The 17,481-nt window shown below is 41.9% G+C and overlaps 1 protein-coding gene across 1 annotated transcript in view; it reads left to right on the forward strand.

Moving 5' to 3' along the window:
• The window catches only part of LOC149319002 (tyrosine-protein phosphatase non-receptor type 20-like), an 86,768-nt gene extending 70,124 nt beyond the window's left edge, over nucleotides 1–16,644 (forward strand). The window contains exon 11 of the mRNA XM_089508370.1: nucleotides 16,376–16,644. Within this exon, the coding sequence (XP_089364496.1) occupies nucleotides 16,376–16,456 (81 nt within the window). The 3' untranslated portion in view covers nucleotides 16,457–16,644. The remainder of the gene's footprint in view (nucleotides 1–16,375) is intronic.
• The last annotated feature ends 837 nt before the right edge of the window (nucleotides 16,645–17,481 follow it).

A 17,481-nucleotide genomic window follows, 5' to 3' on the forward strand; every position in this document is an offset into this window, starting at 1 on the left:
ATTTGGGGTTTTACCAAACCTTCTTCCATATCTAATTTCAGTAATGCTTTATAATATTTATTTATTTTATGATTGTCTTCTGATTTAACAATATTTTCCAAATTTGAATCTACTTCTCCAAAACCAGTACACTTTTTATCCATGATAAATCTGTCTCTAATTTGTTGATATGTGAACCAAGTGACATTATATCCCATTGTCAATAGTTGTTCTTGTGTTTTCAGTTTAATTTCACCCTTATTGTTCGTCGTCATATCTTCATATAGTTTAGTTCTATTAAATAAATCTTCATTTGAGGAGGCCCATTTTGGAATATTTTGACACCATCTTGGTTTTACTTTTAACCAGGCTCTTAACAAGGCATGTCGAATAAAATGATTATTAAAATCTTTGTTTACTTTAAGTTTGTCGTAAAATAAATAACTGTGCCACCAATATCTTATTCAAAAACTTTCTAATTGTAACATTCTTTCTTTTTTTAGTTTGATCCATTTCGTAACCCAATCCATACAACTTGCATAATAATATAATTTTAAATTTGGTAATGCCAGTCCTCCTCTATTGTTTGGATCATGCATATAAATTTAATTTAAATTTAATTCTGGGTTTCTTCCCTGACCGTAAGAATTTTGATATAGCTTTGTGCCATGTTCTATACGGTGTATCATTTATTATTATTGGTATATTTTGAAATAAAAACAACATTTTGGGCAATATATTCATTTTTATAGTTGATATTCTTTCCATCCATGACAAACCAATTTTATCCCACCTTTCCAGATCTTTCTTAATTTCCTGCCATTTGTTGATATAATTATTCTTTAAAAGGTCTGAATTCTTTGTTGTAATGTTAATTCCTAGATATCTTATTTTCTTACTAATTTGGAATTTTGTTTGATTTTTAAACTTTTGTTTATCTTCTTCATACATGTTCATTAGCAGCATTTTAGATTTTTCTTCATTTATTTGGAGTCCCGATACTTCACTATATTCTTTTATCAATCTTAAAAATTCATTCATGCTTTCTGTTGGATTTGCTAAGGAAATCATTAAGTCGTCCGCAAAAGCCCGTAGTTTGTATTCCATATTTTTAACCTTGATCCCTTCAATTCTTTTGTTCGCTCTTATAGCATTACAGTGGACCCTTGTTAAATGCTGGGATTTAGTTCCAAGATTCCCCATTTATAACAAAATCTGTGGCTGCTCAAGTCCCGTTAAATATAATGACATAGCAAAATGGTGTCCCTTATAAAAAATGGAAAATCAAGGTTTGATATTTGAAATGTATACTTTTTAAAAATATTTTCAAACCTTGGATGCTTGAATCCATGTATAAAAAATCAGTGTATAAGAAGGGCCGATTGTATTTAGGATTTCTAATGTTATTGTAAATAACAGCGGTCATAGTGGACACCCCTGTCTCACGCCTTTTTGAACTGTGTAATTTTCAGTTGTTTCACTGTTTACTATCAAAGTTCCTTCTTGGTGTTTGTAGATGTTATCTATCTATTCTTTGAAATTTGAACCAACTGTCCATTTTATCTAAGATTTTTTTTTCATGAAATTCCAATTTACTTTATCAAAGGCTTTTTCTGCATCAATGAATAATAGTGCTAGTTTTTTAATCTATATTTTTTGTGGTATTCAATTATATCTAATAGATTTCTAATATTATCTTTAATTAATCTATTTGGCAAAAATCCTGATTGATCTTCATGAATCTAGTTTATTAATTTTTTAAAGTCTTTCTGCTATAATTCCTGTAAAAATTTTATTGTCACAATTTAGTAAAGAAATTGGTCTATAGTTTTTTGGATCTAGGTAGTCACATAGAATCATAGAATCATAGAATCGTAGAGTTGGAAGAGACCACTAGGGCCATCCAGTCCAACCCCCTGCCATGCAGGAAATCCAAATCAAAGCATCCCTGACAGATGGCCATCCAGCCTCTGTTTAAAGACCTCCAAGGAAGGAGACTCCACTACACTCCGAGGAAGTGCATTCCACTGTCGAACAGTCCTTACTGTCAGGAAGTTCCTCCTAATGTTCAGGTGGAATCTCTTTTCCTGTAGCTTGCATCCATTGTTCCGGGTCCTGTTCTCTGGAGCAGCAGAAAACAAGCTTGCTCCCTCCTCAATATGACATCCTTTCAAATATTTAAACAGGGCTATCATATCACCTCTTAACCTTCTTTTCTCCAGGCTAAACATCCCCAGCTCCCTAAGTCGTTCCTCATAGGGCATGGTTTCCAGACCCTTCACCATTTTTGTCGCCCTCCTTTGGACACGCTCCAGTTTCTCAATGTCCTTTCTGAATTGTGGCGCCCAGAACTGGACACAATATTCTAGGTGGGGCCTGACCAAAGCAGAATGCAATGGCACTATTACTTCTCTTGATCTAGACACTATACTTCTATTGATGCAGCCTAAAATAGCATTGGCCTTTTTAGCTGCCGCATCACACTGTTCACTCATGTTCAACTTGTGGTCTACTTGGACTCCTAGATCCCTCTCGCACGTAGTTTCATTCAGCCAGGTGTCACCCATCCTATATCTGTGCATTTTATTTTTCCGCCCTAAGTGCAATACCTTACATTTCTCTGTGTTGAATTTCATTTTGTTAGCTTTGGCCCAGCTTTCTAGTCACGGTTTTCTTTTGGTATTAATACAACGTTCACTTGTGCCCAAGCTTTTGGTATTTTTCCTTTCAAAATTCTATTCATTGTTCTTTGGAGGGGTATTGTTAATTTATCCTTAAAGATTTTATAGAAGTCAACTCCCAAACTGTCAGGCCCAAGGGTTTTCCCTAATTTCATTTTATTTATTACATTTGCAATTTCTTGTGTTGTTATTTCTTTATTCAACTCTTTTTTTGTTCTTCTGATTTTTTAAAATTTTCTGTTATTCTACATATTTTTTACTGTTATTCGATTTTATCCTCATCAACTTTCTCTTTTTTGAATAAATTCAAATAGTACTTAAAATATTTCTTTTATGGATTTTTGATCAGTGTATACTATATTACCTTCTTTCAATTTTGTCACAATTTTCTTTTCTTTTCTTTTTTGAGTTTGTATGCTAGTAGCTTTCCAGGCTTATTTTCAAATTCGATTTTTTTTTTGTCTTGTATAGTTAATTTTCTTTTCTATTTCTTCAATTGTGATCATTGCAATTTGTTTCTGTAGTAGTTCTATTTCTTTTCTGATGTTCTTATTGTTCCCCATTGTCTTCATCTGCTTTTCTTTATTCAATATTTCTTTTTCTAAATTTGTGATTTGTTCTCTTTTCTTCTTTTTAATCTCTATTTTTCTTTATAAAAAAATCCTCTAATAAAAACCTTTGAAATATCCCACACCACATCATCTGTAATTTCTTTGTCTAAGTTTTCCGCAATTTCTAGTTGTTCTTGGGTTTCTTTTACAATAGCTTACCTTTGTAGAAGCGTATTATTTAATTGCCATCTATAAGATTTTTCTCCATTTATTATTACCATTGATATTGGGTTATGGTCTGACCAGATTCTTGGATGAATATCTATTTTCTTGATAATTTTACATAGTTGAGTTGAAACAAAAAACATATCAATTCTACACCATGAGTTATGAACATTATAAAAAAAGGTGTATTCTTTACTAATGTCATATTTAATCCTCCATATATCCTTTATTCCAATTGTTTCTATCATTAAAAAAAATTTTTTTGGCAGTTTTCCTTGATTTTGTTTCACTTTTTCTAATTTAGGATTGACAACTCCATTCCAATCACCCATTGCAATAATTTTATTATAGTTTAAGTTTAAATTTTCTACTTTCTTTAATAGTTTTTGATAAAAGTCATTTTTGTTCTCCAACGGTGCATATACCCCAATTATAAGCGTTTTCCCTAATTCTCCATTTAATTCTATTATTTCAAATCGTCCACTTATTAGTTCTTTCACCTCAAATCTTGAATTTACATTAATTACTACTCTTTTTTTCTTATTTTTTGAAGCCAAAATAAATTCTTTCCCCAATTTTTGATTTCTCAGATATTTCTTATCTTTTTCTTTAATATGCGTTTCCTGAAGACAGATAATATCTGCTTTTTGCTTTTGTAAGTGGTGAAAGATTTTTCTTTCTTTTTTGGAGGGGTGTTTAGTCCTTTTACGTTCCAAGATAGTAGTTTCATTCGATTCTTCATCTTTCCAGTCTAGAGTTGATATCACTATTTTGTGTCTTTTTTTGTCTATGTACTGTATTTTTCTTTTTCCTTTATTTGTTTATTTTTCTTTATAGCGCTCTAATTCCCATTCTAATTCCAGTTCCAATCCTAAATCTTCTTCTTCCTCGCCTTCTTCTCTTCCCTCTCCTTCTTCAAGATCTTGATATATTTGTTCTCTTAATAGTCCTTCCTCTTCCAGGTTATCAATTAGTCTTTCTTCTTTGATTTTGATCTCTCTTAATGTGCTCCGTGGCTTAATGGAGAAGAGTAATTTCAACTCAGCCATACTATGGGAGTTTACCTCCATAGATACTAGAGATCAGATGGGATACATCTTTTGTTATGAGGATGCCCAGGTGTGAAAACCCTGAGGGACATAGTTGTATGCCAGTAGTTTTCACTGTGACAGTTTGGACTGCAGACAGGGCATTCATATATGGATTTTTGGTAATTAATCTTAAGGTCCAAATGCTTCCCAAAGATGTCTAATGTGTTTTTTAATTTGGGGAAGGTGGTTTTAAGTTGTTGCCCCACCAGTAAGATGTCATCTACATACAACATAATTTTGTGGTGGGACTTATTGATTTGCAAGCCCTTTATGTTTGGGTTTGACCTAAGGAGTTCAGCTAGAGGTTCAATATAGAGTGCTTCTGTATAAATTGAACTTCTCAGATTCTATCCTATTTACTAACACTGTTGTTTCTGAGTTTCTGTATAAGTGCACCAAAATAGATGTGAAGCTGTTACCAAATTCAATTTCTTTTAACACTCCGAACAAGAAATACCTTAAGACATCTAATGAAAGGAGAGCTAAGGGTGTTTTTGTTTGTGAGGAGTGGTGTATTAGATGGAGGACTCTGCATATTGAATCTGTCATTTTCCTGCCTGGCAAAAAACTCATCTGATCCAGATTAATATAATCCAGAATGTATTTAATTAACCTGGTTGCCATAATGGATGTGAATAATTTAGCATCCTGGTTCAGTAGTGCTATCAGCCTGAATGCCGTGACCAAGGGCTTCTTATTTTGCATCTTGGGGATGGGAATAATTCATGATCTGTGCCAGTTGTTGGGGTGTGTGTGTGACCACCATCCATGACTTCATTAAAAAGGGTATATAAAGTAGGAGCGAGGTCATCTATTAGAAGTTTGTAAAGTTCAACAGAAAAGCCATCTGTACCTGGAGATTTAAATGATTTCAGTTTCTTTATGGCTTTTTATTATCAATTCCAATTTTATTGGTTTGCTTAGGAGGGAGTGATGAGATTCAGGGAATTTTTTCAATTTCAGCTTTTGTATAAAATCTTTTGTTGTTGGATCATCTGAGATTTCTGATGTGTACAGGGTTTTATAAAATTTATGAAATTCTTTGAGAATCTCTTTGGAAGAGCTGATTAGTTTGCCATTGCTGGAGGACAATGACACAATTAGTTTTTTGTTAGCTTTCCTTTTGACAGCTCTGGCTAGTAAATGGGAGATTTTATTATTGAATTCATAATAATATGCCCTGGTGTATTGCACTGAGACTTGTATTTTTCTATTCTCCAGTTCTTTTAGTTCTGCCTTCTTTTTTAATAGGTTGGTGCTTGCTGTAGTTGTTGGTTCTCTGACATAAGTATCTTTCTGATCAGATCTCTTGATTTCTTTTTCCTGGCTCCTTCCTAAATAAACAGCCCCTGGAGTACTGTTTTTTTAGGTATCCCCAGGAGGGCTTCCGAGGTGTCAACAGTTTTGTTTTCCTTGTAGAAGATTTTAATTGTATATTTAATTCGGGATTGAAATTGAGAATCTAATAGGAGGAAAGGGTTAAATCTCCAGATCTGAATTTTTGGGGTGTTGGGGCCAGGTCTCCAGTTCATGATTAAGAATGCATGATCGGAGTGTGTGATGGGATTGATTTGGACATCAGTGATCTCTGGGAGAAGTGATTTGGAAATGAAAAAATAGTCAGTTCTAGACACAGATAAGACATATGTGTTGGAGAAAAAGGTGTATGATCTGTTTTGTGGGTGTGTGACTCTCCAGGGATCAAGAATAGAATCCTTGGCAATGATATTTGACAGTGAGATTCTCTCTAGATTATAATCCAGAACTTCATTCATAGATCACCAACTGCATTATCTAAAAGAGTTTTCACAAACTTTTATAAGAATGTTTTCCAGTCTTTTTTTTTTTTTGGGGGGGGGGAATAGAGAGTGCTGAGGGTGAGCTTCCTACCTGTAATAGTGCCTTGCAAAATTACATATCGACCTTCTGAGTCTCATTATTTGTTCTTCTAAGAAGGAATATTTTTGACTATTAAAAGTACTCCTCCTCTGGCTTTCATAAAATTTCCAGCAGTGTATTGGTTTTGGAAGTTTGAGTTAGAAAAAATATGCCCCGTCCCTTTTCTATGGGTTTCTTGTAGAAATGTGATATTTTGATCTAGGTACACGTGTGTGTGTGTGTGTTTGACATCGACTGCAAAACAGACTGCTTCTTCGGTGTCACAGTCACCATCTACTGTGCACTCTGGTGCATTGCAGGAGGTGTCCTCTGCCCCTCAGGCAAGGCAGCCCCAGAAATCTATAATAGAGGCCCAATGTCTCTACTGACCTTGATGTCGAGAGATCTAAAAAGACGCACAAATCCAAGGCTACTGCTCTCTTGCTTCTTCAGCCTCGCTGTCTGTCTCAACACTGCAACAGCAGCACTGATGCCAGTTTTCACACCAACACCGGCTTTACAACCCCCCTATCTTGGTCATTATTACACACTTGACATCGGGGGCTTGACCCCAGTATCGCTGAGTACTCCATTGTTTTTGGCATTGACACTTGCTCCTTCTGTGCCACCAACAGACTCTCCTCTTTACATCGGTTCCGTTGCAGATATTTGCATCACTGGTTCGGACATACAGGTTCTCCTTCTCATCTCTACCCCCTTGACACTGGGATATGTTTCCTGCCAGGTCTCACAGGTTTCCAACACCATCTAGAAACCAAGTTGAGCTGTCAGCTTCATCTTCCAGGCACTACTATCAAGATTCACCATATCTCGGCATTGTATATTGCTCGATACAGAGCAGAGGATTATTGGAGAGAGCACCTTTCTTCTTATAGGTCTTACTCTCCATCTTACAGAGATTGATACCACTACAAGGAACCCTGCTATGATTCCCCCTCTCGATATCAACCTCACTCTTGTTTTCCGAGGCATTCGGACTATGATGCTACCAGGGTCCCTTCTCCTCCTCATTGTACTATGGCCACAGTCTCCCGACCTCCACACTCACCTGCTCATTCTATGCTAGCTGCTCAGATCCCGATGTCGACATTGATAACGACACTGATCCCAGCTGTCATTCCAATTGTTTCTTCCATGACAGTAGACCAGCCTATGCCTCCTCCAGCTGTTTCATAGGTGCCTCATCTTGAAACACTTGCTCCTTTGCCACAGTCTATTGAGGAATCTGCTTATGACACAGAGATATCACCAACCTTTCCCTCTCCTGTCATAGCATCTCCACAGGAAGAGACTGAAGATACTACACCTCAGTCTCCTACTGAAGATATCCAACTCTTTTCAGATGTGATCCAGAGGCTGGCATGAGCTATAGGACTCCAAGTTAATGTGGCCCCTAAGCCACTGAGAGACCCTGTCTTCAGTATGGTTGAGGCCACTGGTGGCACAATTGTTAAATGCATGTACTGCAGCCACTCTCTCAAAACCATAAAGTTGTGAGTTCAATAGCAGCAAAAGGGCTCAAGCTTGAATCAGGCTTGGATCCTTCCGAGGTCACTAAAATGAGTATCCAGATTGTTGGGGGTAATTAGCTTACAGTTGTAAACAGGCTAGGGAGCTCTTTACAGAGAGTTCAAGGTCTCTGGTCCCCTTCAGGGAGGGAGATGCACATCCACGCCCTGGAACTCCTGGCTGTCATCAAAGCCTTTTGGGCTTTCGAACATCATCTCCTCCACAGGGTTGGTCCAGGTGATAACAGACAATGTGACAACTGTTTGTTATATCAACAAACAAGGCGGGACACACTCCTCCATCCTTCTTCACCTTGCTCAGATGCTCTGAACGTGGTGTCATCACCGTTCTATTCATCCAGTGGCAGTTCATCTGCCAGTCAAGGACAATGTTCTGGCAGACTTCCTAATTAGGGACAAGGTCCTTCAGCATGAATGAACGCTGTCAGAACAAGCCTTCTACCTTACGATGGGGGACACCCTCCCTGGACCTCTTTGCCACTCCAGAAAACACTCAATGCCCGATGTTCTGCACCAGAGCAGGCCAAGGACAGGGCTGTCTAGGAGACACATTCCTCCTCAATTGGAGCCTCCACTTCCTATATGCCTTCCCCCACTTCCATTGGTGGCAAGAGTTGTGGTCAAAATGAACAGAGACAGAGCCAACGCAATTCTGCTGGCTGCTTATTGGTCCAGGAAACCCTGGTTTGCCCTCCTACTCCACCTGTCCAGGGGGCAATACCTCACACTTCTGAATTGGCCGAATCTTCTCTCCCACTTCAACGGTGCAGTCCTTCACCCAGACCTGCTCAGTCTCCACATGACAACGTGAAGGATCCAGCCTTCACCTCTCCTGAACTTATCAGGGTCCTGTCAGCTTCCAGAAAGGACTCCACTAAGCTGTCTTATTCTTACAAATGGAAGTGCTTCTGTGTCTTTGCTGAGGTTAGAGCTGAACCGTCCTTACCTGTTCAACTTTTGACGGCCTTGCACTTCCTGCTTCAGAGCCAAACCGTCGTCACCTGTTCAACTTTTGACGGCCTTGCACTTCCTTCTTCACCTACGTGACTAGGGGCTAGCCTTCTCATCCCTCAAAGTATCCTTGTCAGCTATTGTAGCCAACCAGCCCTCTGGCTCACCATCTGCTAGGCTCTTCACCTCTCCTATCTTAAAAAGGTTCTTCAAAGGTCTACACCACCTTTACGCTCCACTGCCTCTGCTGGCTCCTGTGTAGTCACTCTCCTTGGTGCTTACACACCTCATTAGGCCTCCCTTTGAACCTTTAGGGTCGGCCTCCTTGAGGTTGCTGGCACTAAAAGTGGCATTCCTTGTGGTCATCACATCGGCCAGAAGGTCATCTGAACTGACTGCATTGTGCTTGGAGGAGCCCTTCCTGATTTTCCGCAAGGAGAAAGTGATCCTCAGGCCAGACATTTCCTTTTTACCTAAGGTGGTATCCCCTTTCCATCTCTCTCAGGAAATTGTGCTACCCACCTTCTATCCAGACCCTTATACACCTCTGGAGAAGACTATGCATACACTTGATATTCACCATGCTTTGGCATTTTATGTTCGACGTTCTTCTGAGTTCAGGTTGACCAACAAGTTGCTTGTTTGTTATGGTAGACCTAGGAAAGGCCACCCTGTTTCCTCTCAAAGGTTTGCATCACAGTGGTTCCGATCCTACCTCTTGGGCAAGTTACAGATGGTGTCGCTTGGGGACAGTTGTTTGGCCAAGAGAGAGCTCAAATCGGGTGTCCCTCAGGGCACGATTCTGTCCCCAATGCTATTTAACATTTACATGAAGCTGCTGGGTGAGATCATACGGAGACATGGGGCGGGGTGTTATCAGTACGCTGATGACACCCAAATATATTTCTCTATGTCTCGGACTGAAGCAGTGACTAAGGATGGCATCTCTCCTCTGAATGCCTGTCTTGGGGCGGTAATGGACTGGATGAAGGAAAACCGACTCAAGCTGAATCCAGGTAAGACGGAGGTACTTGCTATAGGAACCCCGAATCCAGGAATGGAGTTGTGTCAGCCAGTTCTGAATGGGGACACACTTCCCCTGAAGGATTCGGTCCGCAGTTTGAGGGTGCTCCTTGACTCGTTGCTCCAACTGACAGCTCAGGTGAATGCGGCAGTCAGGAGTGCCTGTTATCAGCTTCATCTGGTATGCCAACTGCGCCCCTTCCTGGAGCTGAGGGACCTGGAAACAGTAGTACATGCACTGGTAACCTCTCGACTGGACTTCTGCAATGCGCTCTACATGGGGCTACCCTTGTGCCAAGTTCGGAAACTTATAAAATATGGCAGCCAGATTGATTACAGGAACTTCTAGGAATGACCATATAACACCGGTCTTGAAGTCCCTGCACTGGCTGCCTATTAGTTTCGAGGCAAAGTACAAGGTGTTGGTGATTACCTTTAAAGCCCTACATGGCTTGGGCCCAGAGTACTTGAGGGAACACCTTCTTCCCTATTGTCCGTCCTGCACACTAAGGTCCTCTGGAAGAAATCTACTACAGCCAAAAAAAATCTTGGCTAATATCAGTTTCCCAGAGGGCCTTTTCTATTACTGCTCCAAAACTATGGAACAACCTGCTAGAGGAGATCCGTCATATTTCTACTCTGACAGCTTTTAAGAAAGCACTTAAGACGGCTCTCTTCCAGCAGGCCTTTCCAACTTAGTTACCCTCCCCAGATATAGAGATATTTGTCCCCGCATCTGTCTATTCTTCCCTGCCTATCTTTCTGCCTATTTTTTTGTTTAATGTCTTTAATGTCTTTAATGTTTTTATACTATTACTGTGTAATTCTGTTTTAGTACTGGAAATGGGGGGGTAGGTCTAGGGTTTGGTTTTTTTTAACTCTATTGTAATTTGATGTATTTTACTGTTGTAACCCGCCTGGATTCTTCGTGATTGGGCGGGCTAGAAATAAATCTTTATCATTATATATATTATTATTGGCAAAGCGGATTGCCCAGACCATTCTGCTAGCTTATGAACTGGCCAAACGCCCTCCTCTTGTTGGTGTGCACCCACACTCAACTACGGTTGTCTCCTCATCTGCCGCCTTTCTCAGAGGCGTCCCTCTGCCTGGTGTCTGCAAGGTGGCCACGTGGTCCCAACCTTCCATGTTTGTTTGGCATTACCGGCTTGATTTCAGGTCTCGTCAGGATGCTAGCTTTGACTGTGCTGTTCTTTCTTCAATTCTGCTGTGACCTTCCCACCTGTCATAGCTTTTAGTCACCCTATTATGTGAGGCACAGAGACCATGAAAAAGAAGAAAAGGTTGCTTATCTGCAACTGTGGTTCAAGTGGTCATCTGTGCCCTCAGACAAACCCGCCCTACCCTCCCTCCAGTCAGGTCCCTACTGATATTTTTTTGCAGTGGACTTGAACTGAAGGTGGAGCTAAATTGGCAGAATCAGGCATGCTCAGTACATGGGAGTGCATGGGGCATCCTGCCAATCTGCTCAGTTTTTCACCTCCCAAACCCTATTGTAAATAATAATAATAATAATAATAATAATAATAATAATAATAATAATAGCTTTATTTTTAGCCCGCCTTTCCTGGGATCAAGGCGGGTCACAACAGCCAAAAACACGATACAATCAATATACAAAAAATTAAAATACAAAAAATACAAAATCTCACAATATCTTAACAACAGTTAAAATCCAGTTAAATTTTTTCCCCAACTAGCACAGGATTACAAGAACAATGAGGAGAGAGAAGGGGGCAACATGGAATGTTAGGGGTAAGCCTGCTGGAACAAAAAAGTTTTAAGCCCCTTTTTGAAGTATTCCAGGGAGGTGGCTGAGCGGAGCTTGTGCGGAAGCGAGTTCCAGAGGATGGGGCCAGAGATAGAAAAGGCCCTCTGAGTGGTGGTAGAACATCTTGCCTCTGGGACACGTAACAATTGCTTCCCAGCAGATCTGAGTGTGCGGGGCGGAATGTATGGGGAGAGGCGGTCCTCCAAGTACCCTGGGCCCAAGCCATATAGGGCATTATAGGTAATAACCAACACCTTGTATTGTGCCCAGAAGCGAATAGGCAGCCAATGGAGATCTTTCAGAATTGGTGTTACGTGACTGGTCCTGTAAGAGCCAGTGACCAGTCTCGCTGCCATGTTTTGAACCAACTGAAGCTTCCGAGTATGGTACAAGGGTTGCCCCATGTAGAGCGCGTTACAGAAGTCCAAACGAGAGGTTACCAGAGCATGTACTACCGTTTCAAGGTCCCCCCGGCCCAGGTAGGGTCGCAGCTGGCGTATCAGCCTCAGCTGATAACAAGTGCTCCTGACCGTCGCATCCACGTGGGATGTAAGATGGAGTGACGAGTCCAGAAGCACTCCCAGACTGTGAGCTGAGTCCATTACAGGGAGCGTGATCCCATTCAGGACAGGTGGACAAACAACCATTCCCGGGCCAGGAGAACCTATCACAAGCATGTCCGTTTTCTCTGGATTGAGACTAAGTCTGTTTTCCCTCATCCAGCCCATTACTGACTCCAGACAGGCATCCAGAGGAGAGATGCCATCCCTGGTCACTGCAGCAGCCGGAGGCACAGAGAAGACTATCTGGGTGTCATCAGCATACTGATAACACCGCGCCCCGTGTCTCCGGATGATCTCACCCAGCGGTTTCATGTAAATGTTGAATAGCATGGGGGACAGAATGGCTCCCTGAGGGACACCAGATGTAAGTGCCCTCCTATCGGAGCACACGTCCCCCAGCTGCACCATCTGGGACCGACCCAAGAGGTAGGAACGGAACCACTGGAGCGCAGTGCCACCAATTCCCAACTCTCTCAGGCGTCCCAGAAGGATACCATGGTCAATGGTATCGAAAGCCGCTGAGATGTCTAAGAGCACTAACAGGGACACGCTACCCCTGTCCATGCCCAGACGGAGATCATCGACCAGGGCGACCATGGCAGTCTCAACCCCGTAGCCCGCCCGGAAGCCGGTTTGAAAATCAGTTTCATCCAAGATCGATTGAAGCTGGATGGCAACCGCCCTTTCGATCACCTTCCCTAGAAATGGCAATAGCGATACCGGCCAATAATTATTATGCATCAGGGGGTCAAGGGAGGGCTTCTTTAACAGTGGTTTTACGATAGCCGTTTTCAAATTAGATGGAAATTGCCCATCCCTGAATGATGTGTTTATTATTCGGCGTAACAAGGTAGTTACCACCGATCCCCCCTGAGCCGCTAGCCATGAGGGACAGGGATCGAGAGAGCAGGTTGTCTTCCTAACACTTCTAAGGATCTTGTCCACATCCTCGGTACTTACAGACTCAAAGTGATCCAGTCTAATTGAGTTCACGGAAGCTCTGGAGACCTCTACACTGGTTTCTGACCCAACAATGGCATCGAGATCAGCCCTTATCCGAGAGGTTTTATCCGCGAAAAAGTTGTTAAATTGGTCACAGCAGGCCTTAGATGGTTCCAAAATAGGGTTCAGGGAGGAGGGAAGCTGCGTAAGTTCCCTCACTACTCTGAACAGCTCTGCTGGACGCAACTCCGCGGACGCGATACGCGCAGCATAGAACGAGTTCTTTGCTGCGTCTATCACCTCTCCATAGTCCTCCAAAAGGGAAGCTAGGAGAGCCTTGTCGGCTAAGTGCTGGTGTCTCCGCCATTTGCGCTCTAGTCGTCGCAGAACCTGCTTCCTTGCCTGAAGATCTTCCGTATACCAGGGCTTATTTTTGGAAGCAGGCCTGAGAGGACGCTTGGGAGCGATACTGTGTATAGCCCTGGAGAGATCAATGTCCCAGGTGTTTGTCAGGGCATCAACAGAATCGCTGTCACATCCAACCATATACCCCTCTAGGGCTTCTTGGAACCTTATGGGTTCCATCAGCCTTCGAGGGTGGACCATTCTAATAGGTCCGCCACCCCCGGGGGGGGAGTTGGGTAGATACCTTGATCTTCGCCTCTACCAGGAAATGGTCCGTCCATGACAGGGCGGAGATATTAGTAACCTCCGCCCACGGACTTTCCATGTCCGTGCAGAAAACCATATCGAGCGTATTACCAGCAGAATGTGTTGGCCCCGTGACTAATTGAGACAGGCCCATGGCAGCCATGGTATCCATGAACTCCCGAGCCGCACCTGTTGGACTTTGGCTGGTCACGAAGGGGACATTGAGGTCCCCCAGGACAAGAAGCCTGGGGGACTCCAATATCATCTCCGAGACCAGCTGTGTCAGCTCGGCCAGGGAGTCTGTTAGCGCACGGGGTGGCCGATAAACCAACAGAATCCCCAGACTGTCTCTAGCTTGCAGGGTCAGGTAAATACACTCGATAAAAGTAGTCTGCCGGACATGGTTCCTGGCTAAGGATATGGTGGTCTTATGGATCAAGGCAACCCCCCCCCCCCGCCCACCTAACCTGGACAGGTCCTTAACTGAGTACCCGGCAGGGAGGGCCTGAGCCCACACAGCTTCCCCTTCAGGCCCAAGCCAGGTCTCAGTAATGCAAGCCAGGTCGCAGTTGTTATCTTCCAGCAGGTCGTGTACGATGTGGGTCTTGTTTTTAATGGACCTGGCATTGCACAGGAGCAGAGACAGGGTTTGTGGTACGGTTGGATTGACCCTCAGATCTCTTCGGTTAGGAGAGTGGCTGGAAGGAGAGATAGATATTAAGCACAGATGACCACTTGAACAACCACAGTTACAAGTAAACAACCTGTTCATCCTTTGGTCTCTTTCTAGTGATACTCTCCAAAGCAAGTAGAGCCCCACTTGTACTCAGGGTTCATGACATCCTCTGGATTGCCCCCATGGGCCTCACCTTCCTCTTCTGCCTCATCCTGTTAACCCCCAAGCCAGGGTGGCTTAGTGCAGTGCTAAATCTTGGTAACCTATTTTCTCTGTCCCCCCATCTTGCCTTCTGAAATGATGAAATGCTAAAAGGGGACAGAGAAAAGGCAGAATTATTCAACACCTTCTTTGCCTCAGTCTTCTCAGAAAAGGCAAAGGGTGCGCGGCCTGAGGATAATGGAGCAGAGGACAGAACAGGGAAATTTCAGCACAGAATAAGAGATAGTACAGGAATACCTGGGTAATCTAAATGAATATAACTCTTCCAGGACCAGATGCACTGTATCTAAGGGTGTTAAAAGAACTGGAAAATGTAATATCAGAGCCATTGGCAACAATCTTTGAGAACTCCTGGAGAACAGGAGAAGTCCCAACAGACTGGAGGAGGACAAATGTTGTCCCCATCTTCAAAAAGGGGGGGGGGGAGAGGATCCCAACAGTTATTGTCCAGTTAGTCTGACATCAATACCAGGAAAATTCTAGAGCAGATCATTAAACAGAGAGTCTGTAAACATGTACAAGCCAATTCCATAATCACAAAAAAGTTTCAGAGAAACAGGTCATGCCTGACAAATCAAATCTCTTTTTTGATAAAATTACCAGCTTGGTAGATGAAGGGAATGTTGTGGATATAGTATAACTTGATTTCAGTAAGGCCTTTGACAGGGTTCCCCATGACATTCTTGCAAACAAGATAGTGAAATATGGGCTAGACAATGTAACTGTTCCATGGATTTGTAATTGGTTGACTGGCCGAACCCAAAGGGTCCTCAACAATGGCTCCTTTTCATCCTGGAGAGAAGTGACCAGCGGGGTGCCACAGGGTTCTGTTCTGGGCCCAGTGCTATTCAACATCTTTATCAATGACTTGGATGACAGAATTGGGGGCATACTTATCAAATTTGCAGATGACACCAAATTAGGAGTAGCAGCTAATACCCCAGAGGACAGGTTCAAAATTCAAAATGACCTTAATAGATTAGAAAGCTGGGCCAAAGCTAACAATATGAATTTCAACTCTTAGGGTGGGAAATTAAATGCACAGATACAGGATGGGCGACGCCTGGCTGAATGAGACTACATGTGAAAGGGACCTGGGAGTCCAAGTGGACCACAAATTGAACATGAGTCAACAATGCGATTCGGCAGCTAACAAGGCCAATCCGATTTTAGGCTGCATCAATAGTGTCTAGATCAAGGGAAATAATAGTACGACTCTATCCTGTTCTAGTCAGGCACCACCTGGAATATTGTGTCCACTTCTGGGCCATGTGTTGGGGATGCTTTTATTGAGATTTCCTGCATGGCAGGGGTTTGGACTGGATGACTCTTGCGGTGTCTTCCAACTCTATGATTCTATGAAACGCCCATAAAATTCAGTGAACAGGCAGAGATTCATGTCATAATTACAGCTTGTCTGGAACATCTGTAATGTGGCTATATCAAAGGTAGTAACCCCAGGTGCTATTATAATATTGCTATATGTATTTTATAGTATACTATACATTCCTATAGTTAGAATATTCCCAGATCTGACTGTTTTTCAGTGCCTGTCATCCTGTGCTGAAGAATAATTTTCTGTTTTCCTCTTTATGCCTAGGAGCAGTATATGTTTTGCTATGAAATAGCACTTGAAATCCTGAAGAACATTCAGAGCATGAATTCCCAGCAACTGCAGTAATGACACCACTCCTTGAGACTCACCTTATTACTTGCAATTTCATTCCATCAAGATACCCAAGGGTCAATGGGAAGTGCTATATAAATGGAATTGTGTTATATTTCAGTATCTGACAAACACTGATTTCTAAAGGACTACCTAGGCAAAGTAGGCACAATAGGTGCTGAAAGAAAGTAGCTATAAAATGTATGCTTATAAGTGAATTCACTTCTACTAGTTTTTGTAACATATTTTTGCCCCAAAGATTAACAGGGATGAATGACTATGTAGACAAGTGCATGGCAATCAAAAGGAATTTGTGTTCATTCACAAGCCTTTAAGCTGCATAAAACCTTGTTTTCCTGAAGAGGAAAGTGGTGATCTTGTATTTTGAATAGTTATGATGTTTTCCTATATAAAAATTAATATCTGGAAGGAACTTCTGGTTGAGCAACTACCACGTTGGTGCTTTCATAAGCAATTTTTGACACTTTCTCAGTTCTCTCCATTTGTATAAACCATGACACAAGCTTTACAATATCGTATCACTTAGTTCCAACTAAGTGTTAGAAAAGAAATCTGGAATACCTATCTTTGGTCTCCTTCATTACAATCATATATTGAGGAGACATTTGTAAGGATGACTTAGCAGACAGGCAGGAGAATACTTAAGCTTGCTAAAGATTCTCCCCACCTAGGACTGCAAGATTCAGTTTGGTTTTGGAGGGAAAGTGGCCTGGATGGAGGTTGTTTTCAGGAAATAAATTATGCACACTACCTTTTGGATCCCTTCTCCTTTGCTCAGGTTCTCTCTTGGAAAATAGAGATTGGGAGGCTGTTATTTGTCAAGATAATGCCCTAACTTTAGTAACGTCCATATAAACATTTGCCTCCTTCCAGTCTACAAGGAATCATAGGCCTGTTACAGACTGCCAAAATAAAGCTGCTTCAGGTCTCTTTGGAGGTATGCTATTTAAATGATGCATGGGTCCTAAGAGTCCGGAGGTTGCACCAAAGCCACACTCCATTCCTAAGCACTGGAGTGC

The sequence above is a fragment of the Sceloporus occidentalis genome, unplaced genomic scaffold (genome assembly GCF_023333645.1).
Source record: "Sceloporus occidentalis isolate IW3139 unplaced genomic scaffold, rSceOcc1.0.p SCAF_2, whole genome shotgun sequence".
NCBI lineage: Eukaryota > Metazoa > Chordata > Lepidosauria > Squamata > Phrynosomatidae > Sceloporus > Sceloporus occidentalis.